Source organism: Cicer arietinum, chromosome 3, assembly GCF_000331145.2.
Source record: "Cicer arietinum cultivar CDC Frontier isolate Library 1 chromosome 3, Cicar.CDCFrontier_v2.0, whole genome shotgun sequence".
NCBI lineage: Eukaryota > Viridiplantae > Streptophyta > Magnoliopsida > Fabales > Fabaceae > Cicer > Cicer arietinum.
The window spans coordinates 7,942,964-7,958,250 of record NC_021162.2 but is presented as its reverse complement, the minus strand read 5'-3'; the positions used below and the strand labels follow the sequence as shown (position 1 = coordinate 7,958,250).

Genomic DNA, 15,287 nt, shown 5'->3' with positions numbered 1-15,287 from the left:
CACCCAAGGCCTTCCTCAAATTCTCTTCTCGCTTCTCTGCCTCAGATAGAGCAAATAAATGAGCTGCTTTTTCTCGTTCAAGGGAATCCTTTACTTCCACTACATCTTGACTTAGCTCAGTATACTTAGAGTTCCACTCTTTTTTCTCAATCAAGAGAAGCCCCATATTGAATTGGTACTCGTAAAGCTGGTGCAGAAAACAAATAATTAGGTCAAACCAAATCAGAAGCTCAAAAAATAAAATGAATACTGTTATCTTTATGATAAAAAGCACAGATGAAAATGAAAAAGAACTCTTCCCAGGAATGTTAACTTCATTCACAAACACTGATGAGGATAAATAATATCAAAGCATAGGTATATACTATTTCACGTAGCATCACTTATAAAATTATAAATTGTGAACAGTTGTCATTATCCACTAAGCAACTTGTGTATGCCATACATAGAAGTATTCGTCTAGTTTTAATGGTGGGGCGGCTTTAATAATGCATGCAAAATTGTTTCTCTACTTTAGAGACTTCAGTACAATAGAACTTCAAATTTAAAACGTATCTCATTAAAATCTTATTGCCATATTAATACCAACAAACATAACTTATCAATAATGAGTCCCTCCACATACTCAATAACACTACTATTTATCTAAATGATATATAACAGTAAATGAGTATATGAAAATGAAATTAAGGCAAAGCCAAGAAACAAAATACACCGAATCCTCAATCTCTAAAAATTCATAGTTAAATTAAAAGACCCTTCAAGTGCCTAGGCTCTATGGTGGGGTCTCCAGCACTTGCAGGTTTATTCAAACTAAACTGAAATTGATTATAAAAACTCTAGCACCCTCTAAAATCTCATCTCCAAAAAAAAAAACACTCAGATCCGAAAAGCATAATGCATTGCTGCAAAATTTCACTTTTATAATAACCAACCTTCAAAATCAAACATGACCAGATCCTCAAGATTAAAAGCACAAAACAAAAGCAACATTATTAACTAAATAGTCAATGCCTACTATCTCTAAAGTGTTTAAAATCTAAATCATGTTCTTTGAACACCATAACGAGCTACAACCTCAGAATTTGTGCAAACTAAAAAGTTTCAACACCTAAAGCAACTAAACAAAAACCATAAATAAAAGAGCAAATCTTTATCCAAAATTCACAGACAGTCAAGTCAAAAACATTACACAAATTAAAAAATCTCATTAAACAATAATAAAAGAACAATTCAAAATATTCAATTTATCATGAAAGTAATTACTCATCCAAGAAATTCAAACAAAAAAAAAAAACAATCAACACTATAAACTCCACATAAACATAAAAAATGAAGAAAAAAAACTTTGTTCTCTCTAAAGTAACCGAAAACTTCAAACACACATAACACTGTCAAAAACCAACTAACTAAAAACTGAAAGCATAAATACAAAACATAACAAAAAATATTTTAAAAAATACTAAAAAATAAGAAATTAAAGAAGATAAATCCAAGAAACAAACAAATCAGCTAACCTCTTTCTCGAGGTTCGAAACCCTCTCAACCAAAACCTCACGATCCAAGTTTCCACCATTTTCAACAAAGGCAACACCTTTCTCCTTAGAACCAGTTCCATCACCGGGATTCGTACCCGGACCCGACCCGATTCGTGTCCCACTCTTGTTCGGCGTGTTGGTCCGACCCGACCACAACCTCTGCGGCGTAAACATCTCAACAACAACGAAATTTCGAAATCACAAATTCTTGGTTTTAACCTCGCGAACACATAGCGAAATTTCGTGCAACCGAAAAAGAACAAATTTGAAATACAAACAACAAAGAAGTTTCGGAAGAACGAGAACGAAAAAAAAAATGAGAAAACCCTAGCCTCCGGACGTAACCGTGGTTCACAAATTCCGGCGAATTGCAGATTTGAAGTCCGTTAACGTCTCCAAAAATCTCAAACCAACGGTTCTTTCTCTCTCTCTCTCTCTCTTCTGCTTTCTCTTTCTCTCTCTTCTTTCTCTTTTACTCTCTCTCTTGCTTTTGTGTCTGCGTGCATCGATCACGTTGTGTTTTTTTTATTTTAATTAATTAATTAACGGATTTATTTTAGGAAATAGAGTTGAAAGTACGGGTATAACCTTGTCTTTTGTGAGGCTTATGTCTATGACGAAGGGTAATTTGGGAATGACAAGGAATGGCTTTATGGTATGAAACGTGGATTCTCGTGTGTATTTATTGGCGTGACTGTGTTGCCCTTGATTGGTCGAGTTGAGGATTTGGGAAAAAGATTTGTGTTTGAGGGTGTTTTGGTAAAATAAAAAATAGAATATACTTGTTTGATGTGGGATTGAGCATGCCACGGTGTGTAAGAGCTGTTTGTGTTCGGGGAGAAAAAGAGAACATGTCCAATTGGAGTTTCAAGATAAGCATTGCTTTTGTCCTATTTCGCTTGATTCCATCATTTTGCTGAAGTGAACAACTCTTAAGACTTCTAGTTACTTATAATTATCTCTATATTTTCAAGTTCTTTTCCTTTAAAATAGTTTATTTTTATGTGGGAATTTTACTATTAACCATTTTGATAAATGATATATCGAAAATTAGAGTTTAAAAATTATTCAAAATTTTAATTATTGTTGATAATATTTTATTTAAAGTATTATTTAATTGTTTTCTTCGTCTTTGCAGTAGATATAGTGATTTAATTGATATCAAATTAAGATGAATTTAATTTTAAATAATATTTTCTTTTTTTTTTAACTGAGATCGATTAAATTATCGTTTCAATCGTAAAAATTAAAAAATACATTAATTTATATTTTTAAAGAATATTATTATTAGTATTTTAAATAATTTTTAAATATTGATATACAATAAACTACATATAAAAATAGTTAATAATATTCGATTACGTTATGTTGATGTCAAAACTAAAGTATTTGGATATTGATACAAAAGTTATTTGGAAATTAGGGTTACGATGGCTAGATGAAGGAGTAAAGTACTCCATTGAGATAAGGCATCTCATTGTGGTGTCCATTGGATCTTGGAATAATTAGAGCATCTATCCGATGATGTACCAATATCATGTTGCTAAATAGATCTCACTTTACCACATCATTCTTAAACAATAAATTCATTATGTACACCAATGGTGAACTATTGAAGAACCCAACATAAAACATTAAAGGGTAGTAAATTAAAGAAATAAAGGCATCTCCAACCACTTTAGAGAGTAGATTTATGACTATTTTTTTTATCATGAATTACGTCACCAAACTATTTTACTATTTTCTTTAAATTAAAGAAATGGTTTTTTCCGCATGATTAGTTTTTTTTTCTTGTTTCTACACATATTTATAGCATTTTTGTTTTTCTATTTTGTTGTGTTGTTCACATATGCAAATGACTTATTTTGTTAGTACTATACTTTGAGCAAAGAGTTTATGGAGGCTACTATCAAATTCTACATCCTCTGAGCTTTACAAAAGATTTGTCAACACATAGTTGAATTGGTCATATCAGAGATATCCTATAGTCAATATGAGAAAACATTAAAAGATACTTTTTTCGAAGATGGATAATATTAAAGACTATGAATTTTGCACTTCTTGACCATTGGACAATCAAAGACATTAGTTTAATTGTTATGATTAATGTTTTGCGAGAAACTTCACTCTTTGTCTCCATTTCACATGTCATGCAAACAATTTTCTTTTATTATTATTTTTTTACTTTTTAATTCCCCTATGGTTGTTGTAAAAAAAAAAAACTTCCCTATGGTTCATCTCTGAAAGTTGTATTCTTTGTTGTTCATTATTTTTTCTAGTTCTCATCGGATTTAAATTTTACACAATATAAAACCACACATTTTCTCTCAACAATCTTCATCTCTCCTTTATCTCGTTTCCCTCGTACATTCATTCAACATTTTCCTAATGTATCCCTCCCTCAACCCACCCTCTTGCCACAAGAAATCAGTGAGTTGGAGGATTTTTACTTTTTTTTTTGTGGTGATAGGTGTTTACTTAAGATAAAAAAATTATAATTTTTTTTTTGTGGTTAGAGTTTTCTAGATTTTTTCTATAGAAAAAAGGAAGATGCATTGTTAGAGTAAACAAATATTATACTAACTAATAAGAATCGTTTACTTTGTCATTTCACTATATGATAAATGACTCGTGTTTGTTGTCGGTATAATACTGATAGTGTATGGTTATTAAATATTTTATTATTATTATTATTTTCTTTTATGATTGTATTAGTTTTTGTATTAAAATATTGTTGCTTTTGCACACAAATTGCTTCACAAGAGAACCGATTTTCCATTGTAACAAACTCCAATCACGAATTGCTGAAAAATCAAGTTTGTCTTTCTACGAACCAAGAAAAAAAAAACCCATTAGAAATGCTCTTAAATAGTGGTAGTTCGAGTGGATTTCACAAAAGTTGGAGAGAGGTTATCAGAAACTGAAATTGTGGAGGAGTGTCCTGTTGTGTTTGTTTGGTTTAAGAGAGATGAGCAAAATTCACTAAGTCCATTTTGTTATCTCTTCATTTTGGAGGGATTTGGAGGAGAGTAAAAGTGAAATGTTAAATATAACTAAAAAGACATAAACTATTGTAGTTGTTTTTTTATTTCCTTTACGTTGTTTTAATTTGCATTTTAAATAAACATATATTGTGAATTGCTTTGTTTGACAAATATTATGAATGAATGTCTTTGCATTTTATATAAACACTTATTTTATATAAACAAATAAATGAATTTTTTATTTTATTTTTCTTTATATTTGACTCCTTCATAAAATTAATTCTAACTTCGCCACTATAAAATAGGTTGGAGTAAGGAACATGAAAAAGAGGATAAGGGTTATACTCCATTTTGTCTCAATTACAAGCAAAAGTATCTAACAATACATATATTGATAGTTCTAGTAAAAAAAGAATACTAGTTAATCTCATGTAATTTAATTTAATTTGTTGTAATATAAAAATTGTATTTTTCAAACTACCCTCTCTTTTATTTAATTGTGTGTGAAAACTTGTTTTATTGAATGATATTTTGAGAATAATAATATTAAATATAAATTAGTTAAAATTTACTTATATTTTAAATAATTAAATACATCTTTCTTTTTTGCTTAAATTTGAAATTGAAGTAATATATATCTTCACCCATTACATAACATTACCGTTTACTAACATTTTTTAAAAGACATTTACTAATATTTGTCATTTTAAAAAATCTATGATATACTATCCTAATCTCAAATAAATAAAAAAGATTTAATTAATTAATTTGATTGTATTTAATGTTATGATAAAATATCTTTCGATTCAACAAGCTCAAATACAAAATTAGAAGAAAATAAAATTTTGGTTTGAGACATGCGATTATTTTTTAATTATATATAAAAATTGAATAAATTTAATCATTATTCTTAATATGTATTCAATTAGTTGGTACAAAGATAGGTAGGAGTTGATTTTTTTGGCAGTATATATATTTTTTCAAGTAATATATTAATTAGACTTACACATTTTAAACGTAAAAAGTGAAAATGTTCAGTCTTAAATCTAAATCCTTTCATATTAATATTTTTGTAACCAGCAATTGCTATGTGTATAGTATATACCGTGTTGTATACTAATTCAGCCCAAAAAAACTCATCACAGTTGTTAGATTAACTAATCTGTTAATTAATTAAATCAATTAGGTAGTTATATTAGTTAATTTATTTTATGTTAATTAATTATTTATCTAATTTACTATATAAGTATTTATAACAATTGATATATTTAAGGTATAATTGCTTTAATTTTTTCTTAATTTAATTTCAGATAACATTTTAGTTATTTCTTTATTTTTTGTCCGATTTGGTCTTTTATTTAATTTTAAATAACAATTTAATCATTTATATCTCAAAAAACGATATTATTCTTTCTTTACATAAACTTAGAAAATTCATCCAAATCTTTAAACAAAGTGCATAAAATTTAATATCAATTTCAAGAAAATTGATGTACTCATCAAATACATAACTTAAATATTCAAATAAAGATAATATTATTGACTTTTTAAAAACGTAAAAAATCAAATTATTAATTAAAATTAAATAAATAATCAAATTAAAAAAAATATAAAAAATTCTAAAATTAAATTAATAAACCGCATGAGCAATCATGTCTATATTTAATTATATCTATTATCCATATTAACCAACTAATAATTAAACAATACTAAACGGTCTTACGCATGTAACAAAAAAACGGTCTTAAGCATGTAACAAAAAAACGGTCTTAAGCTCCTCCGATAAAATCTTTGACAAAAAATTTCAAAAATAAAATAAAAAAATCTTTGACAAACATTATACTGTAAAATATTTCGGACTATAATATAATTTAATATTTCGTACTATAATTTTTTAATAGGAATAAATAAATTATAAAATTTAAATATTTTAAATTTAGTTTCGGTAAAATAAAAATGCAAATTTTAATCCTATAAAATTATCATGTATATAATTTTAGTCCATGATGTTAGATTAACATGTATTTTTTAATGAATTTTTTTCAAATATGTTTATTATAATATAAAAAGTTTTTTATAAAAAATAAGTTCAAATTTTGATTTTTAGATCTATATTTTTATTATTTTTATGTTTAGTTTTTTATATTTAAAAATTCATATATAATTAACATCAAGTAAGAAAATTCTAAATTTTTGTGAATTTTTTTTTTATAATATTCTAAACATGCTTGCAAGAAATTATTCAAAAATTTTAAATTTAAAGGTCAATTAAACATGTTTCATTTCAGTAAGGATTAAAATTATTTGTTAAAAATTTTATAGGGACCAAAAACATATTTAATCATTTTTAATACTAGTATTTAATAAACACTCAAATCCTCCAAAACATCACTTCAACAAAAAAAAAACTTACTAAATGAGTCACACCAATAACTCTATATCATTAAATTTCAACAATATTTATTTATTTGTGACTTTATAAAATTGTATAACTAAAAATATAATAAACAATTAATATAAAGTTTATATTTTGATACATGATACAATAGAGTATAAAACATTACTCAACACGAGTGCAAGTGTGAGGGAAATCAAAATTGGGAAACACAAAGTGTGAGTGAAAGAAGACATGAATGGAGGAGGATTTCCATCGAATTTGTCAACTCTGGATGGGAAGAATTGGGAGAGGTGGTCTGCATCCATTAGATCGTTGCTGGGATCTCACGAAGTGTTTGAGATTGTTCAAGATGGCTATGAACAACTGTGCGAATCCAACGGAAAGACATCAAACAACTTTCAAAGATTGCAAGAAAAGAGATTGCAAGGCATTGTTTTACATCCAACAGAGTGTGGATTCAAACAACTTTGAGAGGATCTCGAAGGCATCTACATCAAAGGAGGCATGAGAGATCTTGGTCAAGTACTATACAGGTGGAGAAAAGGCCAAGAAAGTGAAGCTCCAAATGCTAAGAAGGCAATATGAATTATTGCAGATAGAAGAAGATGAAGATGTGGCAGATTACTTCAATCGTGTGCAGGTTGTTGTTAATCAGATGAGAAGAAATGGTGAATCATTAACTGAAGTGGTGATTATTGAAAAGATCCTTAAAACATTAACACAAAGGTACGATCACATAGTAGTGGCAATTGAATAATCAAAGGATCTTGATAAGATGAAGGTGGAGGATTTGCAAGGCTCTCTTGAAGCTCATGAACTGAGAGTAAGAGAAAGATGTGCAACAACCTCAACATTTCAAGTGCATGCCTTGCAGGCCCAAGTTAGCAAGAAGACCAGTCAAGGTGATATGAAGCACAAGAAAGGCAAAGGTAAATTCAAGTGGTACAAGAAATATGATTCTGATGAAGAGACTGATGATTCTGATGAAGGGGCTGGAAGTTCAAGAAATCAGAACATAAGTGATAACAGCAGCAATAATTCGAATGGCAAAAAGAAATTCAACAAAAAAGGAATTCAATGCTACAATTGTAAAAAAAATGGGAGCATTTTGCAAATGAATGCAAATCCAAGAAAGTCCAAAGAGAGGATGATGAAGCTCAAATGGTAGCTGAGGATTCAGATTCAGATGATGTGTTATTGATGACCACCACAAACGGAGAACATTCTTCATTTTCAGACAAAGTGTCGTTGATGGCAACTACAAACAGAGAACGTTCTGGAAAAAGTCTTAAAAACGAAGAACGTTCTTCGTCCCAGTTTTGGTTTCTTGATACTGGTTGTTCGAATCACATGATTGACCATAAAGATTGGTTTATAAGCATTGATGAGAAGGTAAAAAGAGATATCAAATTTGCATATAATAGCAACGTAACTGCAGAAGGAGTAAGAAATGTGTTGATTCAAAGGGGAGATGACAAGCAATATTTCATATGTGATGTGTTGTATGTGCCAAGAATGAAGAACAATATGCTAAGTCTTGGACAATTGCTTAAAAATGGATATTTAATGAAGATGAAGCATGGTGAAGTAAAGATGTTTGGTAGTGCAAATAGGTTTGTATTGAAGGCACCATTGTCCAGAAACAGAACCTTCAAAACACCATTGTCAATCGAATCTTCAAGAATGATGAAGGTTGAAGGATGGGATGAGATGTTATATCCAAGTGAAGGTGATGTTAGTACCCCAACTGTTCAACCTCGCACAACTTGTAAAATTACAACTCAAAGGAAAATAGTCAACCGCAGAGTAAGAGCAAGAGTTGTTGTAGGCGATGTTCAGCAAGAAAACAAAGATGTTAATGTTCCAATCACTCTTGATGTTGTGCCAAGTAGCAGGAGGAGAGTCCCTACAATTTCTACTCGCAAAAAGAAGGAAATGAATAGGCTAGATGATGATAGTGATGATGGTAAGAGTAAGGTCCAAGGAAAGCTAATGGATGCATCTAAGACTTATGTTGTAGCTCCTAATAGTAAGGCAAGAGTTGCTAGTCGTTCGGTTTGCAACAACACTAATTTGCAGCAGCTGGATGGATTGTCGAAAGAGGACGTGGAGTTGGTGAAGAAAATGAAATCTGAAGCATTGAAGACTGCAATTGGTCAAGGCGGCAAAGGGAAAAAAGTTGATGTGTTGTTGACCATGAGTGCCTTAACTGAAGAAGACGTAATTGCTGTAAAAAGTGCAGCTTGTGAGAGATTGTTGAATCGGAGAGTGGAGATAAAGATGAAGTCTAAGAAAATCAATGACTGTTTGAATAGATCTGCAAAGCGCATGAAACTGTGCTATCAATGTGGTGAAGAAGGACATTTTGCTCGAGAATGCGCAAGACATCCAAGTGTTCATGGAAAGAGCAAACATATAGAAACAAAGTTCCACTTCTTAAGATATAAAGTGATGAAAGGAAGGATGAAACAAGAGCACTGCACTATTAATGATCAAAAGGAAGACATCCTAACTAAAGGCTTGAAGAGGGTGAAGTTCAAATAGATAAGGAACAATCTTGTATTAACATCAAATGGAATCACTTTGAATTAGGGGGCATGTTGGATGTAATTCAAATTGATTTGTAATTAGTTAGTTAGAATATGGTTAGAAGTTAGTTAAAGTATGGTTAGAAGTTGGTTAAATTTGTTGTAACTGAATCAGCTAAAACTGCTTCTATAAAAGCGAAGATCAATCTAATGTAGAACTTGATCATTGTCGAGACTAGGAAGATCAATCTTCGTTTTTCTGACTTTCAGTTTTCCTTCTATTTTCTTCTCAATTTCAATTCCTCTCAAACATACAACTTGTTCCAACAAATTTGACCTAATGACACTTTCATGTAGTTTAGTTAGTGGTTTCTGAAGGATGAGGAAAAAAGTTAGGGTAAGTGCCCATATGAAATAAATAAAAAGTTTTACGTAAAAAAATACTTTTAAAAAATTTCAACTATTGAATGCATAAGTTAGGGTAATCAAAATAACCAAGCTGATTCTTGTGGTCTAAGATTAGATAAAGGGATGCTTATGGGGGACTTCAAGCTTAAATGCATTATTTCTCTTCACCTCCACATGGTTGTGTTAACTTTTTATGACAAGAATAGTGAAGTATCAAGAGTTCATAGTTTATGAAGAGCACAAGTAGATCTAATGTATGGAGGAACAATAGCACTGAAAGTGGCAAGTGGGACCGGTGAGAAGTTGGATTGGAGGAAGATAAAAAGTTTGAAACAATTTGTGTTGATCTAACGTATGGTTAATAAATTTTTAATGGTGGTTTAGCAAAAAATAATCATAGTCACACATTCTACATCATCAAATTTTGTCCTTTTTATTAAAAAGTTGTGATGAAAGACTAAATTAAAAGTGTTTTGTGATTGTAAAGTTAAATTGAAAAAAAAAACATTGAAAAGAGACTAAAATCAAAATGATTCATCTTTGCATAAACATTTCGGTTATTTAAACTAAATATTTAATAGTGTTATATTGTATTCATTTTTCTCCATTAAATTATAGTAATTCATCTTCATGATAATAAATTTAAAGGTTCATTTTTAATACCCATGTTTATTTCTTTATTTTGTCAAATGTGGTTTATTACATTTAATATGAAAGTAAATGTGGAGGTAATCCTATTCAAATGCGTGTTGGATACTAAATATGGATATATCTTCTATGAAAATTTGAACTCGTGTATTAAATGTAGACACCTCTTCCATTGATAATTAAAACTCAGATTCATCATATTGTAGAAGTATAACCTCTTATGCTAGACTCAACCCCGTTGGTAAAGTAAATATATTTTTCTCCATAAATTCGTAAATTTTATTTTATTTTTTAAATTCTTTAATCAAATCTAGTATATTAAGTTTTAACTATATTAGAAGAAGGGCGTAGGAAAATAAATGACCAGAGGTATTCCAAATATTAATTTAAACCAATTTAATGTTGGGTATTGGATTTAGTTCTTATGTGGAGAAAAAAGATTTTACTCTATACCTTTTTTCTTTTTTTTTCTCTCGTTTTATAGGTTCTCTTCATTGGAGATAATCTTATTTGAGACGCGTGTCATACACTAAATTTAGATATCTCTCTCAACATAGATTTTAACTCAGGTTCACTACGTTGTGGAAGTTTAGTTGTTCTGCTATACTCAATCTCAGTTGGTTAATCTATACCCCTTTTATTGTACTTCTACTCCACATTTCATACAAACAACCTATTTTACCATATAACAAAAAAAAAATAAGTTTTTCAATACATAAATTTTTAACAAATTTAAAGTAATGTACCGACAATGTCTTGAAAATTTTTTCGGCAAATTAAACTTTTTGTTTTGTTAAATGTATTCTAAGAAACTTGATTTAAGTTTTTTGGAACACAAATGTGTTCTAAAAAATTTTAAGTTTGAGTTTTTTAAAATATTTTTGTATCATGAAAAACTCACTTTAAGCTTTTTGTAACACATTTGTGGTCCGAAAGTTTTTTGTTGCATGTTTTTTTATTTAAAAAGTTAGGTATTGTCTCGACAAACTTTAATATAGTTTGCCTGTTGTGAACTTTTTTTTTTCTTTTGGAAATTCATTTTTTTTTCTTTTCAAATAAAGTAAAATAGGGTTTTCATTAAAATGTGTGATAGAGGTACAAGGTGTGGTTTATGGGGTAAAATTTTGTAGAAATATTCAAATATTTTAGTCCATTATATCTCTTACTTGCTTAAATGATGAAAGGTACTTTTAAGGTAGTAATAAAGAGTGTTTTTGTAACAACTCAACCTCTTTGATTGACACTGCTATTCACGCCACCTCATTTTCCCTTGTTAGAAACTAATGAGTTTTTTCTTAAGTGGAAATCGAATCTAGTACCTAAGGGATAAGTACAACTGCTAATTAATTCCCACTATCAATCTAATATGCCACCCCATTTCCCCTATTAAGAAATTAATGAGTCTTTGGGCTTGAGTATTTTTTGAGTAGTCATGACATGTGTTTATCTTAAGGTTTGGACTATATGGAATGATTCATTTTACTCATGTCCTTAAAACGAATTAACCATAATGTTCTTGAAAAAATCAGAATGATCTTGATAAAACAGAATGATCTTTTAATAAACCAAAATGATATTTTAATAAACCAGAATGATCATTTGATAAACTAGAATGATCTTTTAATAAGCTATAATGATCTTTTGATAAACCATAATGACCTTTTGATAAACCAGAATGATCTTCTAATAAACTAGAACGATCCTTGATAGACCATCAATCTGGAGATCAATATGCATGTTTTTACAAGTAGACCTTCAAATCTTAACTTTTAATTGCTCATTAAATATTGAGAAGACCATGTGCGAAATGGCAACTGATTTACTGCATGTTGCTCTTCTAAAAAGACCTCTTTTATCAATTGTTCCTTAATTGAATAACCATAATATTTTGGTGAATATTCTACCATCATTTTTTTAACAAATGACTTAATAAATGACTCAATATTGAAATGATTTATTTTTCAAAGTTGATTCTTGTCATTTTGTCAAACTGATATGACTATTTATGAATGCAATGAACTTGTTCATCATGAGAACATCATTTCATAACAATTGAGAATGTACTTAAGCACTTGTTGATGGCTTCTTGCTTGTCCACTTATGCAACTCATGTTCCTTAAATAAATCTCAAGTGCAATCATTAGTAGATCATCATTCATAAAACTTAATAATTTATTTCATAATGTTTGTTGTCATTAAAACATATATAAAAAAGATTGTTACCTCAACAGTTTATACTCACGAGTTCTTGCACGTAGGGAGAATTTTATTTCTACTATGTATTACTTTTTATTTTGTTTATGTGTTAATTCTCCATCAAATTGGCATCAAAGCTATTGGGTATGGGCTATTTGACTTACTTGAATGATGGAGGCAAATATTAATATAAAGATGATATGCTTGAATGATACTAACTATCATATGTGGAAAGAAAAGATAAAGGATTTGCTATTTGTGACGAAAATGTATCTTCCTATTTTTGGTTCTAAAAAGTCGGATTCTAAATCTCAAGAAGAATCGAAATTGGAACATCAACAAGTATGTGATTTTATAAGGAAATATGTTGAATATAATGTTTATATTCATATTTCTAATTAGACAAATGCAAAAATTATTTGGGAGATGATAGAGTCGTTGTTTGCATTTAAATCAAGGAATAATAAATTGTTATTGCCGAATAACTTCATAAGTTTGAAGTATAAGGAGAGGAATTTTATTTTAGATTATTTGAGTGATTTTTAAGGGCTCCTTGATAAGATGTCAGGAATGGATGTCAAGTTTGATGATGAGCTATTGTGACTATTTCTATTGTGGCTATTTCTATTGTTATCTTTACTAGAGCCTTATGAGACATTTTAGGTCTCTATAACGAGTCTAGCACTTAAAGGTGTTGTTTATTTAGAAAGGATTAGATGTGGTGTTCTGAATGAGAAGATGAAAAGGAAGACATATGGTTCTTCATCTCAATCTAAAGTTTTTATTAGTGAAAATAGGGGAGAAGTTAGAAAACGGAACCGAAGGGTCATAAAGAGAATTACAGGAGCAAGTGCAAGTCTCGTTACAAGAATATAGAATGTCATTATTTATAAAAGAGGTTGTGACGATGATAGTAATGATGATCTTCTTACATCTGCTACTAGTGATGATCTAGCTATTCTTCGTGATCATGAGTTAGTTAATCTTATATTTAATGAGACCATATGAATTGATTGTGGTGCTACACTACATGTTATGCCGAAGAATGAGTTCTTCACATCTTATACTTCAGGTGGTTTTGGAGCATTGAAGATGGGTAATGATGGTGTATATAAGGTAATTGGTGGTGGAGATATTTGTTTGCAAAACAATATATGATTGCAATTGTTGCTTAAATGAGTCAAACATGCTATAACAACTAACTTTAATTTGATCTATGTGCATATGATTGACGATAATGGTTTTGACAATCACTTAGTTTTTTAAAGTGGAAACTTAGTAAAGGTAACTTGGTTGTGACAAGAGGGGAAACAATTTTTAAATTGTATTGAACAAAGGTTTTGGTTACTTAAGATAATGTGAATGTCATGGATATGGAAATGATGTGTTTTCAGGATTGAAGAACATAGATTTGGAGAAATGTTCTCATTGCATGGTTGGTAAACTAACCAAAGTATCTTTCAATAGGCATCATCCCTCAAGGAAATTAGAGTTGTTATAATTGGTGTATTATGACGTTTATGGTCATTTAAAGGTAAAATATTTTAGTGGTGCACTCTATTTTGTTACATTTATCGATGATTGTTAGGAAACTATGTGTTTATTCTTTGAAGACAAAAGGCCATATGATATAGAAGTTCAAACAATTTCGAGCTTTGGTTGAGAGCCAAATAGGCATAAAGCTAAAAATGTGTTGATATAAACAATATATGTGAGTATTGTAGACCCTTTGATGTCTATTGCAAGCAGCATGATATTGCACATGAAAATACTCCTTATAAAACACCTCAGTTTAATGGTTAGTATAATGGATGAATCGAACACTTGTCGAGAAAGTGAGGTGTATGATTTCTAAAGCTAAGTTGTCCGAACAATATTGGGGAGAGGCATTGTTTACGATAATGAATGTTATTAATCTTACTCCTATTGTTGCTTTGAAATATGATGTTCTAGACAAAGTTTGGTTTGGCAAGAATGTTAGGTATGGACATTTGAGAGTCTTTGGTTCTAAAGGTTTTGAGCATGTCCAAAAAAAGAAAGATCTAAGTTAGATGCAAAGTCAATGTAATGTATCTTCATTAGATATGGTTAGGATAAATTTGGTTATAGGTTGTATGATCTTATAGAAAAAAATTTATAAGAAGTTGTGATGTAGTGTTCATTGAAGAGCAAATTATCGAAGATAGATAAAAGGGAGAAGACTACACTTGAGAAAGATAACATTTTGTCTAATGTTGATCTAGTCTGGTTACTTGTTCCAAATATGGATACTATTGATGACAATGACCAGAATGGTGAGCCACATGATTGTGTTGTGATTAGCAACTTAGAGATGAATAAAATATTCCAATAGGTGATAATGGTGAAGAGTATAAGATGTCACATGATGATAATCTTGGTGATGCTCCTGAATCATCTCATACCCAACTCATGGTCAAGTCAACCATCTTCAAGGTATGTCTTTGATGAGTATGTGACCTTTCACGAGGCGTTGGATTGTACAAAAAATCAAAATGGTTGGATGCAATGGATGATGAGTTAAAATCATTGCATGATAATCACACTTATGATTTGGTGACGTTTCCAA

The 15,287-nt window shown here is 29.7% G+C and overlaps 1 protein-coding gene across 1 annotated transcript in view; it reads right to left on the bottom strand.

The window, feature by feature from the left end:
• Positions 1 to 2,051, bottom strand: part of LOC101490789 (protein CROWDED NUCLEI 1) — a 6,902-nt gene extending 4,851 nt beyond the window's left edge. Inside the window, exons 1-2 of the mRNA XM_004514352.4 lie at positions 1,518 to 2,051; positions 4 to 187 (exon numbers count right to left, since the gene is read on the bottom strand). Coding sequence (XP_004514409.1) covers positions 4 to 187; positions 1,518 to 1,712 — 379 coding nt within the window. The 5' untranslated portion in view covers positions 1,713 to 2,051. The remainder of the gene's footprint in view (positions 1 to 3; positions 188 to 1,517) is intronic.
• Positions 2,052 to 15,287: the final 13,236 nt, after the last annotated feature.